This window comes from Brachycentrus maculatus, unplaced genomic scaffold (assembly GCF_059751285.1).
Source record: "Brachycentrus maculatus isolate JH-2025_06_01 unplaced genomic scaffold, ASM5975128v1 h1tg000315l, whole genome shotgun sequence".
In the NCBI taxonomy this organism is placed as follows: Eukaryota; Metazoa; Arthropoda; class Insecta; order Trichoptera; family Brachycentridae; genus Brachycentrus; species Brachycentrus maculatus.
This window is the reverse complement of record NW_028281064.1, coordinates 958,067-977,271: the sequence shown is the minus strand read 5'-3', so window position 1 is coordinate 977,271 and position 19,205 is coordinate 958,067. Positions and strand designations below refer to the sequence as shown.

Sequence of the window (19,205 nt, the reverse complement as noted above, 5' to 3'; positions counted from 1 at the left end):
CGAAAAGATAAAACTTGTAGTGGTGATAATGTTTTCTCGTGTTATGAGGAATTTGCAATATCACATTGAGTTTCTTCAGTATGCATGTCAAATGTATAGCTTTTTAATCGTCATTTTATGATTTGTGAAATTAATATTTAATCACATTTTTTCATTAATTTTTAGCTTTTGAATTCGGCAGAGGACACAAAATGGAACGGAAAAACTACATAAAAAAACTAATCGAGAACTCTGAAATGTAAAACATACTCATATACGTTTCGATAATTGTAATGTATATATTTTTAGCTTTCGAACTTGCCCGTGGACACAAGATGGAACGCAAAAACTACCTAGATCATCTTGTCAAAACCTACGAAGCCCGAGACGAGCCTAAAACCCAGTATCGGATACCCAGAATACAGAACTCGGGCTCTTCAAACGGGGGCTATAGCTCGGAAGATCAGTTTCGGAACTATGGAAACCCGAGATACCGGTATCCGAATCCCCAAAACCCGTTCTATGATTCTCGAAACCAGTACCAGTTTTCCAGGCGCAGTAACCTAGTTCTCCCTAATTCTGTGAGGCAGAATCACAGCTCCATCAGCCCGTACGGTAGTCCTCGGTCGCAGAGGGGTGGCTTTGGAGACCTGTATTCTAGTTCTCGAACCAATAGTGATAGTTTTGGCAGCCGCTATTCCAGTTCTCAAGGCAATTATTCCCAACCTCGAAATATGTATTCTGATTCAAATTACCATAATCAAAGATCCGATCACCGAAATGAAAAGTTTGACTATCGTCACGAGAGTCGCAGGAATGGATATGAGGATTATTAAAGTCGATAGCGGACTTCTGGTTTCGACGATTCGTTTCGCCTAGGTCAAATTACAGGAGTAATCATTTTTATCATTTTATAAAAATAAAAGTAAAAATTGGACTTGTTTTTCAACAAATTTAATATTAACGAACATTAATCCACCTGTAGCATAATTTACATTTTTTATGTTAACTTATCACATGACTCGTATAGTGTAGATTCTGTTATAATAAACTTGATTTAACCTTAGATTACGGGATATTCGTAAAATTTACGACGGGCATCCAATCTGTGGGAGAACACCGAGGCAACATATGTCAAGAATGTAGTAACAACTAGCGCATATTTCAGTTTTTTTAACGAAATTTTTTGTTCGTATTTCTTATGAAGTTCTCAAAACATTTATTTTCAAATGTTTTTGTTAAAATGCGATTTTTTTTACCGTCGTAAAATTAACGATAGTTTTTTTTAAGGTACACTAAAGTCCCGTGATCTTGGGTTAAATAAATAAAATACCGATTCTATAACACCAGATTACTTTCACAGAGAGCAGATTTTCAACAAATATTAATGACTGTCAAATTTAAATTAATTGTGTGTATAAATATGTGTGACTGTAAAAAAATATTACGCTTTTTGTCAGTCTATTCTACAGTATGGAATTATTGGATGGGGTGGTGCGATGATGCACTTTTGAATACTGTTAATGTTGCACAAAAATCAATAATGAGAATACCTAATACTTAAAGTTCCGAAACAGACTCCTACAGAGGAAATATTTAACATATTATAATTCACGACAGTTTAAACAACTATACAGTAATATACACACTTACGAATTACTCATACACATCACAGCAAAACAACATGCAAATCACTAATAACACACTATGCGAAAACAAACATGGGAGACCCTTTTTTTTTTTTTTTTTTTTTTTTTTTTTTTTTTTTTAATTTTATTATTAGATTAAAACCAATATTTTTAGCTTTTCCACTTTTTTATTTGACCAGCGACCGGGTTTCGTCGTTACCGACATCATCAGACTGGTGAGAGGCTATACAAATTGTTATGTTATATATAAAAGAAGGCAGGAGTTGATAACCATGATTTGATATAATTTTATGAGAAATTAATTTAATTTGAGTGAATTTAAGTATTGTATGATATTTAAAATATTTTTTATAATGGGAGACCCTTTTTAAGGTACATTAAAAGCTCAGAATCACATGAAACAAAATCAAATATACACGATTTTTATCAAAGGAACTTTGAATATTACAATCTATGTATAACCTGCTTCTATTATCCATACAGTCATTAAATAACAAAACTATGTACTAAAGAACTATCAATAATTAGATAATGAAGGTGAAAAGATTTTAAATGGATCGTAATGTCGGCCACTTCATCCATGCCTGCACGACTCATGATAGACAATTTATTAATAAACTTTTTTTTAAATATTGTAAAATGTGCCCACATTATGGGAAAACCCAGTGAGGACACATTACTGTAATTTTTATTTTTATTTTAAATGATAAATAAATCTTTGTCAAATTGATAATTTACCATACATTGGCGCTCTAGGAATCACCCATGCACAACAAAATCTGAACTTTACGAAATATCATTGGTCTAAATCACCTAACATATCGCTCACTCCTTTCAAGAACGTCATAAATCAAAAATCGTCGATTTTCAGTTGTGCATGTTTTCGGAATGCCCAGAAAATGTGCTATATCCCAGCAAAAGTGGCATATTTTTAACATGATATTTACCCGCTACAGGGCAGAAAGTGTTGTTTTTGCATTTTGAAGAAAAGGTATTGTTTTATTATTTTTTTAAATATACTAAATATTTTTCAAATGGAGAAAAAACCTTCAGGTTTTACCTAAAATGATCTGTTGCGCAGTGAAAAGTTCAATAAGTGGCTTGATATTTATTTTTAATACATTATATTATATTTTTAAACTTTAAAAACGTTCTCCTGAAAAATCAAGTATTTTGATTTATGACGTTCTTGAAAGGAGTGAGCGATATTGCCACTAATACAACTCAATAACCCCTCCATATTTTTAAAATCAATCTTTCAAATGTGCTACAATTGCAGGACAATTATTCTTTGCAATTTATTTCAAACTACTGACTTTGACGCTTTTGAAAAATATCATTGTATCAGCATATTTGTTTTATGTATGTATTTGTGAATTTGTTTAAAATTAAATATCGTTTACATTAATACTGTTGTTTTACTGACTTCTTTTTTTCTGACCCACATCCAAAATTACAATGAAGTAACCCCTACACCTCGACCTACACCTAGCACGCTCGACTACCGTACTGGAGGTCCCTGATTCGATTCTTAGCGGGGGAGATCAAATAAATATATGTAATTTTTTCACTCTAATACTTATTAAATTTTACCCTGGGAGACGAAAGAACGGTAAAACAATTTGATGAGACGAATGTTGTTCCCAAAAGAAGCAGAGAAAAACCGAAAAAAACTCGGCATGACCAAGTGTTTTAATTACTTGAATGTGGTCAGGTCAGGGGTCGTAATAATCGGCGGGGATTTATGAGAGTTGCAATAATGATACCGACATAATTTTCTTCTTCTTCGAACCGACATAATCTTCATCCCAATGGTGCATAGGGCACTGAATCATATCGCAGTGTTATCTTGATCGTTAACACATGAAGGAAAGGTGATCAGACCTCTGCTTCAGGTACCAGTCCAGGATAATATTGAATAAATATTAGAGTGAAAAAATCACTAAATCATACTAGTTTAATGATGTATATAACGACGAAAATCGGTGTTGATCAAATACAATAAATGTGGAAAATACTAAATTGTAAAAAAAAGTTATTGAATTGCAGATAGCACTGCAGTTTTCATAAAATGGAAAATCACTTGTTGCATTAAAATCTTGAGCATTATTCTCGTAAAATCAGATTGGAGATTCCATGTGAATCCGCTTCATTAAGGGCCCGCTGTGATGACGTACAGGCGAGCGTCTTTATTGTCGTCGGGCCTTATCTGATGCCGGGATCGGCCCTGATGCCTCACGGGACAGGACTCGACGACGTAACAAATTGTGCGCGTCAAATTTATGGACCCGCCTCTGCGGTTACAAGTGTTTGCTTACTTGGGAGCCATTCGGTGACATTATCGTTAAGGCGAAATGCGTTTTATTCCCGCGTTGCGTTTTCGGGATTGTTCAAGTCGTTAAACTTGTAAAATTGCATTCATATCCTCTTTAGAAATGTTAAATGCTCATAACAATATATATATATATATATATATATATATATATATATATATATATATATATATATATATATATATATATATATATATATATATGTATACATATATATGTATATATATATATATATATATATATATATATTATATATATATATATATATATATATATATATATATATATATATATATATATATATATATATATATATATATATATATATATATATATATATATATATGTATGTATATATATATATATATATATATATATATATATATATATATATATATATTTATATATGTTAGTGATTTTTTGCTTGAATATTTACAGTCAACCCTCCTATAACGTTGAAATACGTACCGTGTTATCGGAGGAATCTTTATATGGGGTTCATGTTTTAAAATGTATTTTAATTTTAAATTACTCATTTTGGCCCCTTCTGCCGGTTAAATTGAAAAAAAAAACATTGTAAAACATAAAGTCTCCCTCCGTTAATGCGGTACCTATTTCAACGTTATGGGGGGTTTACTGTATTTAATTACGCTCTGGATATGTACTTAAATTACAATAATTCATATAATAAACAATCCTTTGGTGCTTAACATTTTTATAAGGAAATTTATTATTACTATTTTTCATTACCAATCACTATTTGATCAAAAAAAGACTCATTTATGAGATGTGATTGCAAAGAAGAGCATACAATCCATCTCTGTCTGTGATTAGACTCCAAAAGAGTATGAAGAACCCACTGACTCGATTTGCTGATCTTTCTAATGATATGAAATTTAACAAATATTAAAATGACCAAAATCAAGCTTTCTGCCAGGTTTTCAAAAGTGACAGTAGAAGTTTTATTTTAATATCAAACTATATTCCGTACGTAACGATTGAACTAAAATTCTTTCTTTCATTAATTTTTTTTTTTCTTTATTTAAAATTCTTTTGCATTACATAAATTCAAAAACAAAAAATATTTATAAAAAATAAAAATGAATACAAAAAAAATCCCACAAAGGCATGGCCTGTGTGTGGGTATACAAAATAAATAGTCATAGTACAGGGTATAAGGGTATAGGTTTCTAAGTATAATTAGTTAATACAAAATACAAAAAACGTAATTTAAATACAAAAAAAAATATTTGGCTCTCAGTGAGCATTTTTTTTTTAATTAAAACTTAAACATAAAAAAGATGACAAAGTAAAAAAGTAAAAAGCTAGCGATCATGTGCTAAATGAAAAAGGAACTTAAATCTGTCTCTTTTATAAATAATCTAATAATTAATTCGGCAGTCACTTTGTGGTAAAATCTATCCATTTCAATTTAAGTTTCACTTAATTAATACCACTATTTATTTATGACTAGTGGTATTTACTAACTAAAACTTAAATAAAAAAACTTTTAATCAAATCCAATCAAGATTTCTTGAGTTTAGACGTTTTAGTAATCGTTGCATTTTACTTAACAATATCTCTACACAGTATTTTGATATTCTATAGAATTACTCTAAAATGTAATTATTACGTTTTTGAGTTAATATATAAAATAACATAGGTTAGAATCTACGTTTTTTATGAGTAAATAAAACCTTTTTACTAAAGTGTAATGTGTGTTTTTTTTGTTATTTTACTGCCGTCCAAGTGCAAATTTGACTGATCCAAGGTAAACAGAAAAACAAATTAATTCCGTCTGGAATTCAGCCTTTTTGTGCTTTTAAAACAATATTTATACATCCTCATTTTCAGATGCTATCTCCCCTATTTTTTATCAATTCTTCGAAGCGATATAAATTTTATGGTGACATAAAAGTCTCGATTTTCCGCTTCTGAATGGCGTCACTTCATCCCTTTCCGAGCGACCAATCACGGAGGAGATAATCAGTGACGACATAACTGTTGCGGCAACCGTCTGCGGTGTGTGCCTCCAGCCTTACAACATATTTGTCACTGACTCGAAGGGCTTTTGTCACTCCACCCTTAGCGGACGTTTTGCGCCTGACATTAATGTGACAAGACTGATGTCCGACGTCGAACTCCAATTGAAGCTGTCAGTTTTGATTAAGTCTTCGTTTTAAAAGCCTCCAAGTATAATAATACGAGCTTTAACTTCGTTCAACAAATAATAAAAATACGTTTTTTTTAAATAACCACAATCTTGCACTTTTATTATAAAATTACATAAAATAAATTACTCTTTCGTGATAAATAGACTGTAGATTCTAAAGTAGAAGGCTCAATTTCGTATTGTAATACTTAATGTATTATTTCCAACAACCAAAATAGTGATGTGTATATTTATAATGGATACATTGAAGGGTATAAGAGTTCTCCATCAAAGGCATTTCTAAGATATTTACGTAAAACTTTTAACCATTCTTGAAATTTTAACATAGTTTTCAAGATATTCAGAGTTATTTTAAAATGTAGATCATTGTGGTAAAAGAATTACTTATAACATCCTCATGTGTAACAAAAATATGACAATCAAGCTTTTTTTATTGAAATCTCAACAAAGATGAGTAAGTCTTTTGGGATAAATATATGGAAATTGGGTATTACTAGCTGTTTCAAATATTAAACTATTGTACATTTATATCATGCTACCCATCCACGACTGACAACGAGATTACTTTTTTGTTGAGTAAAGGTGTAAAATTGTCCGCTTCCGTAGTGTAATGGTCAGCACGCTCGGCTACCGTTCTGGAGGTCCCGGGTTCGATTCCCAAGGGGGGTAAAATAAATATAAGTGATTTTTTCACTGTCATATTTATTCAATATTACTCTGGACTGGTACCCGAAGCGGAAGGCTGATCACCTTTCCTTCATGATAACACTGCGTTTATATGACGCAGTGCCCTATGCACCATTGGGGTGCGGATAAGGGTTTTATTATTTATTATTATTAAAGGTGTAAATGTGAATGTTAAAATTTAAAACTTCAACTGCATTCGTTTAAAATTTCCTCTTGGATATCTATGGGTAAAAATATTATATTTCGTATAGTCTAAAACCTTCGTGCAATTTACGTAAGTTTATTTTTTCTTAAAACCATGGACCGAATAAAAAAAATTCAAATTCAAAATATCCTCAATAGACTTATTTATCTATGTATTTTTTAACCTATGAATAACTCTTAAATTCTGAATGAGAGTAATTTACGTTGAAATTAACACCACACCAATTCAATGTCCTATGCACCGTTAGCTGCAAATAAAGGTAAGACGAATAATATAAATGGGAATCAAAAAATATAACAACAAATATCCTTATTTTTTTTTATAAATTAAATCCCGGTAAATAACTGCCGAACCGAGCATTAAAATTTCCATTTATGAGCATTCTTTGCAGGGATCCACTCCTGACGCCATAAAACCCCAATCATTCACCTGTTAAAAGTGTATCAAGGAACCCTTGTTCGACATAAATCAGTAGCAAAAAGATAATAGAAGATTTTCTCCCAGATAATCCCTTAATGTCCACTCGACAAGAACTATGCCTGCGTCACGAAATATAGCGCCTTTTTTTCTCTCTGAATTTGTTTTTTGCGTTATTGACTATTATTCGTATTCTCAAGTCATGTTAAAATTTAACCTTGCAACGAAAAATTCTTACAAAAAAAGTGATTAGATCGTTCCTTACCTCCTGTATCCAACCTCAATCAGTTGAAATATAATTTTTCTGGTATATTATCATCGCCCCATATGAATAAAATTCAAATAAATGCAACCCGTTTCTATTATTTATTGTTTTGGCATTAATTTCATGGAACGATTTTTGATTTCAATAAAAAAAAAATTCCTTCACTAAACTCAAAATCACCTATTACACACGAAAAAAAAAGTAAATTATTAAATTATTTCTTAGATGGAAGATTTTTTTATGTATAAAGAATACCTGTACTCAACTGATATAATAAAGTATAAATTTCAGCAATAAAATCCGATATCTTTCTTCGCTTTTTGTTATCTCCGAATACAGGTAGATATATCGTTATTGATCACAAAGCTTTCAACGTGGAGACAAATAAGCATCTGATAAACAAAGTCAGCATCCCAAATTTGCCGACACTGTCCCTGTTAAGAGATTCTCAGAATGCCGTTGAAGAATATGTCTCGTGACACAGTCGAAATTGCACTTAAATTTTACGTCGTGCAAAACAGTCACATTTCTAATATAAATCAGAATTGAACCGTTTTTACTGTGAACGTGTTGTTGGTAATACTTGTCGGCAAACATCTTTTTAAAAATAAGCACGCATATTCAGGTTTGGTTAATTTTTAACTTTCTGCATTAATTTAAAAAATAGACACTATCACACAGAACTGAGAAATAATCATAAAAAAAAATATTTTCAAATTAAAAACAGCGATTTACCTACGCTTAAAAATCAACTGAATCTTTTTACCAAACGTGAAAATTACGGTAATAATAAACACTACCTGCACGCTTTGCATATTATATATTCACTTCAGACCCTTATCCGCACCCGACAGTGCATAAGGCACTGCATCATACAAACGCAGTGTTATTTTGATCGTTAACACATGAAGGAAAGGTGGTTAGCACTCCGCTTCAGGTATCAGTCCAGGGTTATATTGAATAAATATTACACTGAAAATATCACTTATATTTATTTAACACCCACTCCTGGGAATCGAACCCAGGACCTCCAGTACGATAGCCGAGCGTGCTGGCCATTACACTACGGAGGCGGACGTAAAGTTCATGTTTATTATATTGTATGCATATAATGAACATGTATTTTATATAATATGTGCTCTTCTCAAAAAAATATCGGTTCCAAACTCGAAAATAAATTGTTTAACTCATTCAAAGTGTAACCGAACCATCTGTGTGTGGGAAATTAAGATTATAAAGTCTATATTTAGCGCCTTCGTCATAGTTTTTGTCTTTGACCCTTATCTGCATCCAGATGGTGCATAGGGCACCGCATCCGAAAGTCGCAGTGTAATAATGATCGCCGATTACGTGGAAGCAAGGTCCTGGCTTCCAAATACTTAGATATGGGAGTGATATATTTGGTAGGATTAATTATTTGTGAGATATATCAGCGTTATAAAGTAAAAGAAGATGGATTAAAAGAATGACGTATGACTGACGCACTCAGATTTCGACTACCAATACTCGTTTTAGCTTGTGTAACTTGGGCGCTCTTTTACAAGGCATCAGGTTCGCGCCGCCCAGGACGACCACTGCTGACAATTCGTCGGCAGTTCTCGTCAGAACTTCGGGACGCGGATCTGACTTGGGAGGATACAAGGGAGCTGGCAGCCGACAGAAAAGCTTAAAGACAGTTTGTGGACTCCATATTCCACACCTTGGGAGCGGATATGGTTTAATATAATACTACTTGGGCACTGTCGATTTATACGAGTCCCTTTAAAAATGCAGCGTCAGTAAAAAAAAATAATTTTCATTTAATTAACTTCGAAACCAATAAGGATCGATTTGTTCGTTAATTGTAGCCATAAAGCATTCACACCTCTGGGCATTGTCTTATAAATCAAATTATGTTTTCTCACGACTTCTGTGTATGGCGTATGGAGAGATGTGTACATTCGTATAAAGCGTGGGCCTAATGCAATTATAGTTTCAATTCATCCAGCATCGTCGTAGGAATGTCCAATAAATATATTCTAATTACGTACACAAGTTATATTCTGTACTAGTTGCTATAAACTTTGGAAACGATTGGTTAGAAATTATTTCAGCATCGTCAGTGCGTGCAGTTGAAATTGGGATTATCTTATACCACCGAATTGGATACAACATTTTGAGTGTGTTCAAATACTTGTTCACAAATCTTCACTATCTCCACTTATGAGTTATTTTTAACATTTTGGGTATCTCAAGATAGGTGAAGAAGAATATGTTTTTTTTTTTTTAATTAACGTCTTACTTAGTTAATACCACTATTTCTTAAAATCTACTGTGACACTTGTTACGGTGTTTGGAAATGATGCGGAATGCATCGAAACACGCGTCACAGTAGAGTTTAAGAAATAGTGGTATTTAATAAGTAACACATTAATTAAATATGGATATATTTTACCACAAAGTGACTGCCGAATCAATTAAGGAAAGAATATGGAAATCTGGGCATTTACAGCATTTGTGAATGTTATACGTGTGTAAAGTGATTTTTAACCAAGCCGATGATGGTCGTTAGCCCTGTAAATGCCAGACATCTATATTCTTCTTCACCTGTGTTGAGATGTCAAAAATATGAAATTGAATACATTGTATATTTTGTTTTGTAGTTTTTTCTATCTTTTGATATATGATATATATGTACCTATATTTTTAATGTTCACGTTTTCGTGAACTACAGCTCATGTGATTTTTTTCTATGTTTGTTTGAAAACAACTAAAACCATGTAATATATCTATGCAATAACAATAGTTGTTATTAATCTGAAAAAAATTGCAATCAATAAATAAACATTAATAGACGAAGTACTTAAATAACAATAAATTTGTAAGTAATATAAATTTGTAAGTTTTGTGGATTTGTAAACATATATATGAGGTATTTAAGGTACATTCGGTTAACCATTTTACCATTGAATTTTGGCGAGAAAATTCGTCGGTGCAGGAAATCGTCACCCACAAGTCGAAACAAGACTGTCCGAACGCCGCGGCGTTCTCTCAATGATTATCTCAAAATAATAAATAAATCTAAAACAAACGGGTCAATAATATTGGACTCTGGCAAAGCAGGACGGACCAGTCGGAATACAATTTACCTTAACAGTGCTCGAGCTCGTCAGATGCAATACAAACTCCTTGCCCGAGACACGCTCGGCCTGGCTAGGGAACTGGTTAAGTATAAGTATTGTATACATTTAAAAGCAGGCTCAGTAGTGGATTGCATGTGTTTATTGATTTTCTTATATAAATTTAATCGGATTAAACACTTTCTTCGTCAGTCTGTCTGCCTACTTTATGATGATGAAAACGCAGTTGAAAGTGTGTTACAAGTAGGCTATCAAGATTATACATTTTATTACCGAGTTTCTATGGCTGTTTTGGTGGATTAGAGAATACTCTCTTTGACTTCCACGGCGGTTAGAATCCCACGTTATTTTTTTTTAAATCGAACTTTAAGTCGTTTTCATTGACAAACTTAATTGAATATGAAATAAATTATTAAAAAAAAATACATTTACTGATTCAACAGACACCTTGTGGTTATATCTATTTTTAATTAAGTAAAACTAAAATAAAAAACAGGAAATTTGCAGATTTAAACCATCTAGAACAGGTCTGGCTAATCCAAATTGCACCCCGGGCCGCATCGATGACTTAAAATTTTCCCAAGGCCGCATACAGACATTACATTTTTTTTATAACAACGAATTTATACTTATTGATTTTATGTAAGTATTATAAATAATTTGAATGTGGAAGTAATCAAAAAGTACAATCAGGGTAATTATGAAGAAAAAAATATAGCTACGACCAGATGTGAGAAGAAAATACACATTGAACCAACAAAAATATGTGTATGGTAATAAACATTTTGAAATTTTTAAACAATTTAAATTATTAATTTGGACACATAAATCAAACAATTTTTACAATTTTGTTTTAAATAAAACCAATTTATCAATGATCAGTTAGTGCGAGATTTGAGTAAATTTTCGCTTACTTAATTTTATGGCCGCGGGCTGCAGGTTGGCCACCCTTGATCTAGAAGATCAGAAAAATTAAATATTCTATTGCCCGAATATTTAAATCAGCTCTAAGTGCCTAGCATATTTTGCTACCATGCTGGAGGTCCCAGGTTCAATTCCCAGGCGGATTAAAAAAGGTGTTTTTTCACTACAATATTTATTTAAAAATGACCATGGACTGAAACATGAAGTATTGGACTGATCACCTTGCTTTCAAAATATGAAATCCTAGATAAAATCAATATAACATCAATTGGATGCAGTGCCCTTTGCAACATTGTGTACGGATAAGGTTAACTTCTTCCATATTTTATTTTTTTAATAGAAATATTTGTGTTCTTGTGATATATTCGTAAATAAATACGTCAATATGATACTTTTTCGAAGGACACTTTAGTTAAATGGTTTGAATTCGTGTCATGTGAATTTTATAAGCATTTACTTTCCCAAAAAAATCGTTAAGGGTTATGTTGTGCCGAGAACATTATTTTTGGATTTTAAATTTTATTTATACATTTTACTAGCTCTCGGTGTAATTAAGATAAGCCAGTTTTATATCCTTTCATATTTTTTAATTCTAGATAACTGTTTTTTATCTAATGAATAGTCCTGGAAAACGAGTGGAAATACATTTTTCCAAAAAAAAAGGATACATTAATTTATGCATTCATACGCACATTTACATATATGAATGTCTGTTAGGATGAAACCGTATGTGCATCACTACATAAATTATTATTTTGAAAACAGATTTCGATCGCAATATGTTGTGATATTCTTCACACGATGGAAACTCGGATCAACAACTGATGTAATCCAATGCAAAAATGATTATCTCATAAATCCGTAATAGACCAGGAAACGATTCGAGGACCACCCCTTCGCAAATGAAATAATCGGGATCAAGTCACATCATCCGGGCGGTGCGATCAAAAGGATCGATATTTAATTGATTAACTTCGCCGGAAAACCAGCGCAAATCGTCCGCCAGCGCCGTGAATCATCCGTGCGATGGTTCCCTTTGCGGTCGGGGAAGAAAGATCTTCGTCAGACCACATATTGTTTAAACAGTAATGCAGAGCGCATTGTTCCGCTGATACACATACAGTTTTACTGCCGTCAGTTTTTACTACCTTTGCGTAATTCTGAAATACCCACCTCGGTGCAGAGAATTCTCGCAAGTCCATGTATAATGCACGATGTACGGTGATCTCAAGGCGAGATCTTCGCGCTCTAATCATACAAAGTATCGGTAACCTATGCAAAGTCTTCCAGGAACGACAGATCGGTAACCTTTGAAATAGACATTGCATTGAATAATGTGCTGTAGAGATGAGTTCATCAGTTTAATATCGACCTCACATGTCGGATCTAATATTCCGTACCGCAATATCAATACAACTGATGTTCGAATTCTCTTCAGAGAAAAGGCATTGGAGTTCTATACCCCATAAAATTTTGTGCACACATCTTCCACACACGTGAAGTATTGAATAAATTACCTATATTATAATTTATATTATTTTTTGGCATCTCATCAAAGATGAAGAAGAATATGGAAGTCTGGGCATTTACGGCGCTGACGACCGTCATAGGCTGGTTTATGTGATCGCTTTACACACCATAAACATTCACCAATTGTACCCATTATTGACAACTACACTACTCAAATTCTTGGAAGTTCTATATATTTGAACCAATTTTGAAACATTGATCTCGAGTAACTATATGTTCTTCTTCATCTTTGATGAGATGTCAAAAAATAATATGAAAAATAACTCCGGTCATTGGAGATAATCCAGATATGTGTATTTGGACACACTCAAAATTTTGTACATTTTAATTATACGAATTAATGGATATAATTTTATTCCTTATTGATTTCGCATTACCTTTGTTTAAGAATGTGATGATTGAAATATACAGATAAAATACTTATACAAGACTACTTTTGAGTTTATAAATACAAACAATAGTACTCTCCTTAACATCCATTGTTTACTTTGTGTAACACCACTTTTTTTAACACTTATTTGTAGTCACAAATACTACGACTGTCCAAACTCAAAACACGGTAAGGGACACTTTTTTTGTGGTACTTTTTTTTTGCATTTTTGGACTTAGAAGATTGTACTTAGTCCAAAAATGCAAAAAAAAACGTACAAAAAATGTCCCTTACTGTGTTTTAAGTTTGGACAGCCGACTAGTTGTGACTACAAATAAGTGTTTAAAAAAGTGGTATTACACAAAGTAAATAATGGATGAAAAGGAGATTGTTTCATTACCGTACCACAAAGTTATCAATGCTTTAAATATACAAAATATGTAAACAATAGTTTCGCAAACCATGAATGTTCACGAGGATGTACATAGATGACTCCAGATAAAAATTTAAAAGGGTTTGTATTTTCCACTGTTGATGAGAACATATGCGGTTCATGAAACATGTCGATTTTAAATTGATAAACTCAAATTATATATTTGAGAGTAATTTTAAGTGTTTTGTTACATTGACATCAGAAAATTTAAATTTTTTAAAAACTTTTCTGAAATATTTAATTTTTGTAGATTTTTAAGATCTTTTACAGGTAATGGAACAGTATTACAAACCCAGATCAAAAACATGACAAAAAAACAAACTTTTTTAACTTACTTAATATAAAAGCAATAAGTACATAGTAACTTTATACATATATATATATCGTAGTCATACAGGAGAAAGTGATCAAGTGCATTGTTTTACAAAAACGTGATCATTGACTATTTGATATCTTACTAGCTTAATATTGCCCTGAAAAAATCCCAAAGGATTTTAAACTTGTTAGTAATATTGACTTGTTACAAATGACTAACTGCATTGGTGTTTATTTTCTTGCCAAGCAAAAGTTACTTAAATGGCCCTCCTGAGCATTTTACGTTTTGGTAGTTGGTCACTTTCTCCTGTACGACTACCCTATATGACTTATGTATGTAATGCATTTAAATAAACAAATAAATAAATAATCAAAACACAAACATATATCTTTTTTTAACTCTCTTACAAACTAAGTAAATTTTTCATTCTGGTTACGACTACGAGATATATATATATATATATATATATATATACAATATATATATATATATATATATATATATATATATATATATATATATATATATATATATATATATATATATATATATATATATATATATATATATATATATATATATATATATATATATATATATATATATATATATATATATATATATTTATATATATATATATATATATATATATATATATATATATATGTATATATATATATATAGATATATATATATATATATATATATATATATATATTATATATATATATATATATATATATATATATATATATATATACATATATATATATATATATATATATATATATATATATATATATATATATATATATATATATATATATATATATATATATATATATATGATAAAACCTTAAAACATAACTGAATAAGAGTATTATAAATTTATTCAATGTTGCCTCTTACAAGTATAAGTCTAAGAACTTAATAGGATTATCATAATGAATATATTCTTTTTAAAAATGGCAGCACAAAGAAACCTTTTGAGGACATTTTCTTCATTATAAATAATTTTATTATATTGTTAATTTACGCTAAAAGTGACTTTTTTCTTAAAAGTACGAGTTATTCCTTGTGAAGCATAGGAATGTGCTCTATAAGGAAAAAGTTAATTTTAATACTAAAGAAATGTTTCAGTTCTTATCTTCGCTGTATTTTCATAACTCTCAGGATATGCGTCCCTCTGCCTTTCTTTAGATACATCATTGCGTCTTTACATTCATACGTGCTCTCAGGTAAGATTATGACTATACTTAACCCCAATACCGTGTAGATCGTGAATATGGATGTACATGTGAACAATATTTTTACGAGTCCTTTTATTGTGTACGTAGGGAAGTGGAATTCTCTGTTCAATTTTAATATTATTTACGAATACAAAACATCGCAGTAAGACGCGAAATACCGAAAAGCTCAGATTGGAAAAATACTAAAATAACCGAATTTTATCTTCATTTCGAAGGAATGGTATTTTACGGGAATTTTATGAGCCGAAAAAGGATTTTTTTTACGAAATAAACATTCGTAGATAGGAGGCGAAAGTGGAAAAAAAAACATTCAATAGTTTTCAAAAAAAATTACTAAACATAGGTAGTTTGGTTTTTTTAATACAATTCAATACAATTTCTGTTGACTTCTACTTAATAGTTATGATTTTAGTTGCACTAAGCCACTCCAAATGAATGAAATAATTGGACAAACGATTTTTTCCGCACACATTGAGAAAACAACTCAAACGTTCTAAATACCGTAAATATGTCATAGAGTATGTTTTTCTAATCGATATTATACTTTTACTTATACAACATCTAAAATTATACTTGAGTCGCTCCTACATATACGTAAATACGTTTTTTTGTTGGTAAATTTGTAATTTTGTCCGCCTCCGTAGTGTAATGGTCAGCATGCTCGCCTACCGTTCTGGAGATCCCGGGTTCGATTCCCAGGGGGGGTCAAATAAATATAAGTGATTTTTTCACTCTAATATTTATTCAATATTACACTGGACTGGTACCTGAAGTGGAGGGCTGATCACCTTTCCTTCATGTGTAATCGATCGAGATAACACTGCGTTTATATGAAGCAGTGCCCTATGCACCATTGGGGTGCGGTAAGGGATTTATTATTATTAAATTTGTAAATTTACAAGTTCTTACCATAACGACATAAAATAGTCCCAGAAATGGTGGACAAAATGTAAAAAAGAGAATAAATTACAGAGGTCAGCCCAAAAACACATACCTACATAATTTGTTTATAACAGTCTTTTTATTATAATTTTAAACTAGCTGTACCCGGCCACGCGTTGCTGTGGGTCAGTGTGGTAAAATGGAAAAGAAAAAATAGGAAGCACACATTTGTGACATGCTTCACGAGCATTGTGTTTGTAATTACACAATCCTCGTGAAGCAATAAAATCACAAAACTCAATAAGCAATCTTTAACTTTGCGTTTATTGCTGTAAGTTAAACCGATGGGACTGTCTTTGCGATAAAAGAGATGCTTTAAAAAATTACCAGTCATCGGTTATATTTTTATTTATACATGTATACAACATACATACTTATATACAACATTTATAACATAGATGAAAACACTAATCTCTACATTAAAACATTAACAAAAACATGAGCTTATTCGAATGCAACGTTATATAAAAATTTCAAAGCAATTGACATGTCGCTCACTCCTTTCAAGAACGTCATAAATCAAAATCCATAAATTTTTAGTTATGCATATTTTCGGAATGCCCAGAAAATGTACTATATCCCAGCAAAAAAGACATATTTTTAACTTAATATTTACCCGCTACAGGGCAGAAAATGTTGTTTTTGCATTTTGAAGAAAATGTGTTGTTTAATTATTTTTTTAAATATATTGACTAAATATTTTTCAAATGGAGAAAAAACCTTCAGGTTTTACCTAAAAAGATCTGTTGCACGGTAAAAAGTTCAATAAGTGGCTTGATATTTATTTTTAATACATTGTATTTTATTTTTAAACTTTAAAAACGTTCTCCTGAAAAATCAAGCTTTTTGATTTATGACGTTCTTGAAAGAAGTGAGCGATGTGAGATTTTGACCAAACGGATATTGACCTTTTTATTTCATTTTCACTCATATAGATAATTACTTAAGTAGCAAGTGAGTTATTATTTTACTTTTAAGTACTATGTTACTTCATCATCACTTGTACATTTAAGGAATACAAATATAAGAGCAACTGAAATGATCAACAAAATACTCCCTGACCACCGAAACATTAGAACTGTACTTTATTGAATGCGGTCGCCAGATTTCAGCTTTCGTTCGTATCGTCCATTTTTCTTTGAACTTTCGTGGCCGTCCCGTGTCGGCTTAGGAGGCGATAATAGAAATAATACATAATAACGAGACACGGACCAAGTGTGAACTGACTCAGTAATAAATAAAACAATATTCGAAAACCGGTCGGTTAGTTGTCACAGAAACGGTATAACATTCACGGACACAGAGCCGGTGTCAGGGCGGGCGATTGAGAAAAATCATAGGCGAGAAATCAGTAAATAAAATAATTAAAAACATTAAAAAAATAATACACGACTAACTCAAATTATCACTCAAATATTAGTGATTTTTCAGTCTAATATTTATTTAATATGACCCTGGGGACTGGTACCTGAAGCGGAAGGGTGATCACCTTTCTTTCGTGTATTTAACGATTAAGATAACACTACTTCTATACTATGCAGCGCCCTATGCACCATTGGGGTGCGGATAAGGGTTAGAAGAAGAAGAAGAACTCAAATTAAATTAAATAACAACATTAAAAAACTTTGTCATATATTAAATTTATTTCGTGACACAAAGGATTTTATTAAATATATACGACTATATTTCTACATATGTAAGTATTTGTCTATTCGAGAAATATTAATAGAATGCAAAAATCAATTGGTATTCGGTAGATTACATTACTCCCAAATCTCGCTTCTGTAAGTCCTTCTCGAAGAGACATCTCACACTTTTGACTTTTCCCTTACGAGTTTTAATTCGCATAAAAGACCTTTGATAATTTACTTTTAAAAATTAAGTAATTTATACATGTTTATGGTTAATTGTAGATATTTTTTGATAAGTATTACATAAATATCATTAAGTATTTTGACTTGATACCTTTATGCCTATGGAACACAAAAATACAGTAATGAAAGTCTACCATATTTTTCTGTAATTGATTGGTTCCTAAAAATGATTCCTATATATTAAAAAAAAATCATTTGATCTTCTATACTTACAGTTTGCTATATGTCATATTCCTTTTTTGTTAAAAAAAAAAGTAGGTAATCAGTTATTTCGTACCATTTAAAGCTAAACATGCTTATTTATTATCAAAATTATTGTTGATTGTTTCTTGGGTTTGAAACACGGTCGTCAATGGGCGTGCAAACCACCAAACACCCTTTTCCGACTCTGCATTCAACACCAGACATCGTAAAAATGCATGTTTTTAGTTCCGGCTGCGTGCATTTTATGTGTTCAATAACGTGTATACATATAAGACTGTCTTTTGGGACCAGCGATTGAAATATTGATATGAGTAATGGCGGCATTCTTAGCGTAAAGACGTTAAGATGTTAAGACACTCGGGGAAATTGTCACAGCCGTGTTTTCTCTACATTTTTATTAGCATCAATGCTGCATACATTTACACCAAAGAATGCATTTTTCGTGTTAATTTTGAAATAAAAACTTACGGCAAACCTGGTAGTAACATTTTAGAACGACGTTTAACACGTAAAGAACAGCATTTCAGACGTAAAA

General features: G+C 31.4%; 1 protein-coding gene and 1 long non-coding RNA gene across 2 annotated transcripts in view; one reads left to right on the top strand and one right to left on the bottom strand.

The window, feature by feature from the left end:
• LOC148304464 (RNA/RNP complex-1-interacting phosphatase homolog) overlaps window positions 1–2,407 on the top strand; it is a 92,173-nt gene extending 89,766 nt beyond the window's left edge. Inside the window, exon 8 of the mRNA XM_088268272.1 lies at window positions 289–2,407. Coding sequence (XP_088124398.1) covers window positions 289–815 — 527 coding nt within the window. The 3' untranslated portion in view covers window positions 816–2,407. The remainder of the gene's footprint in view (window positions 1–288) is intronic.
• LOC148304460 (uncharacterized) overlaps window positions 1–19,205 on the bottom strand; it is a 364,266-nt gene that overhangs the window by 20,155 nt on the left and 324,906 nt on the right. The gene's annotated exons all lie outside the window — the stretch shown is intronic.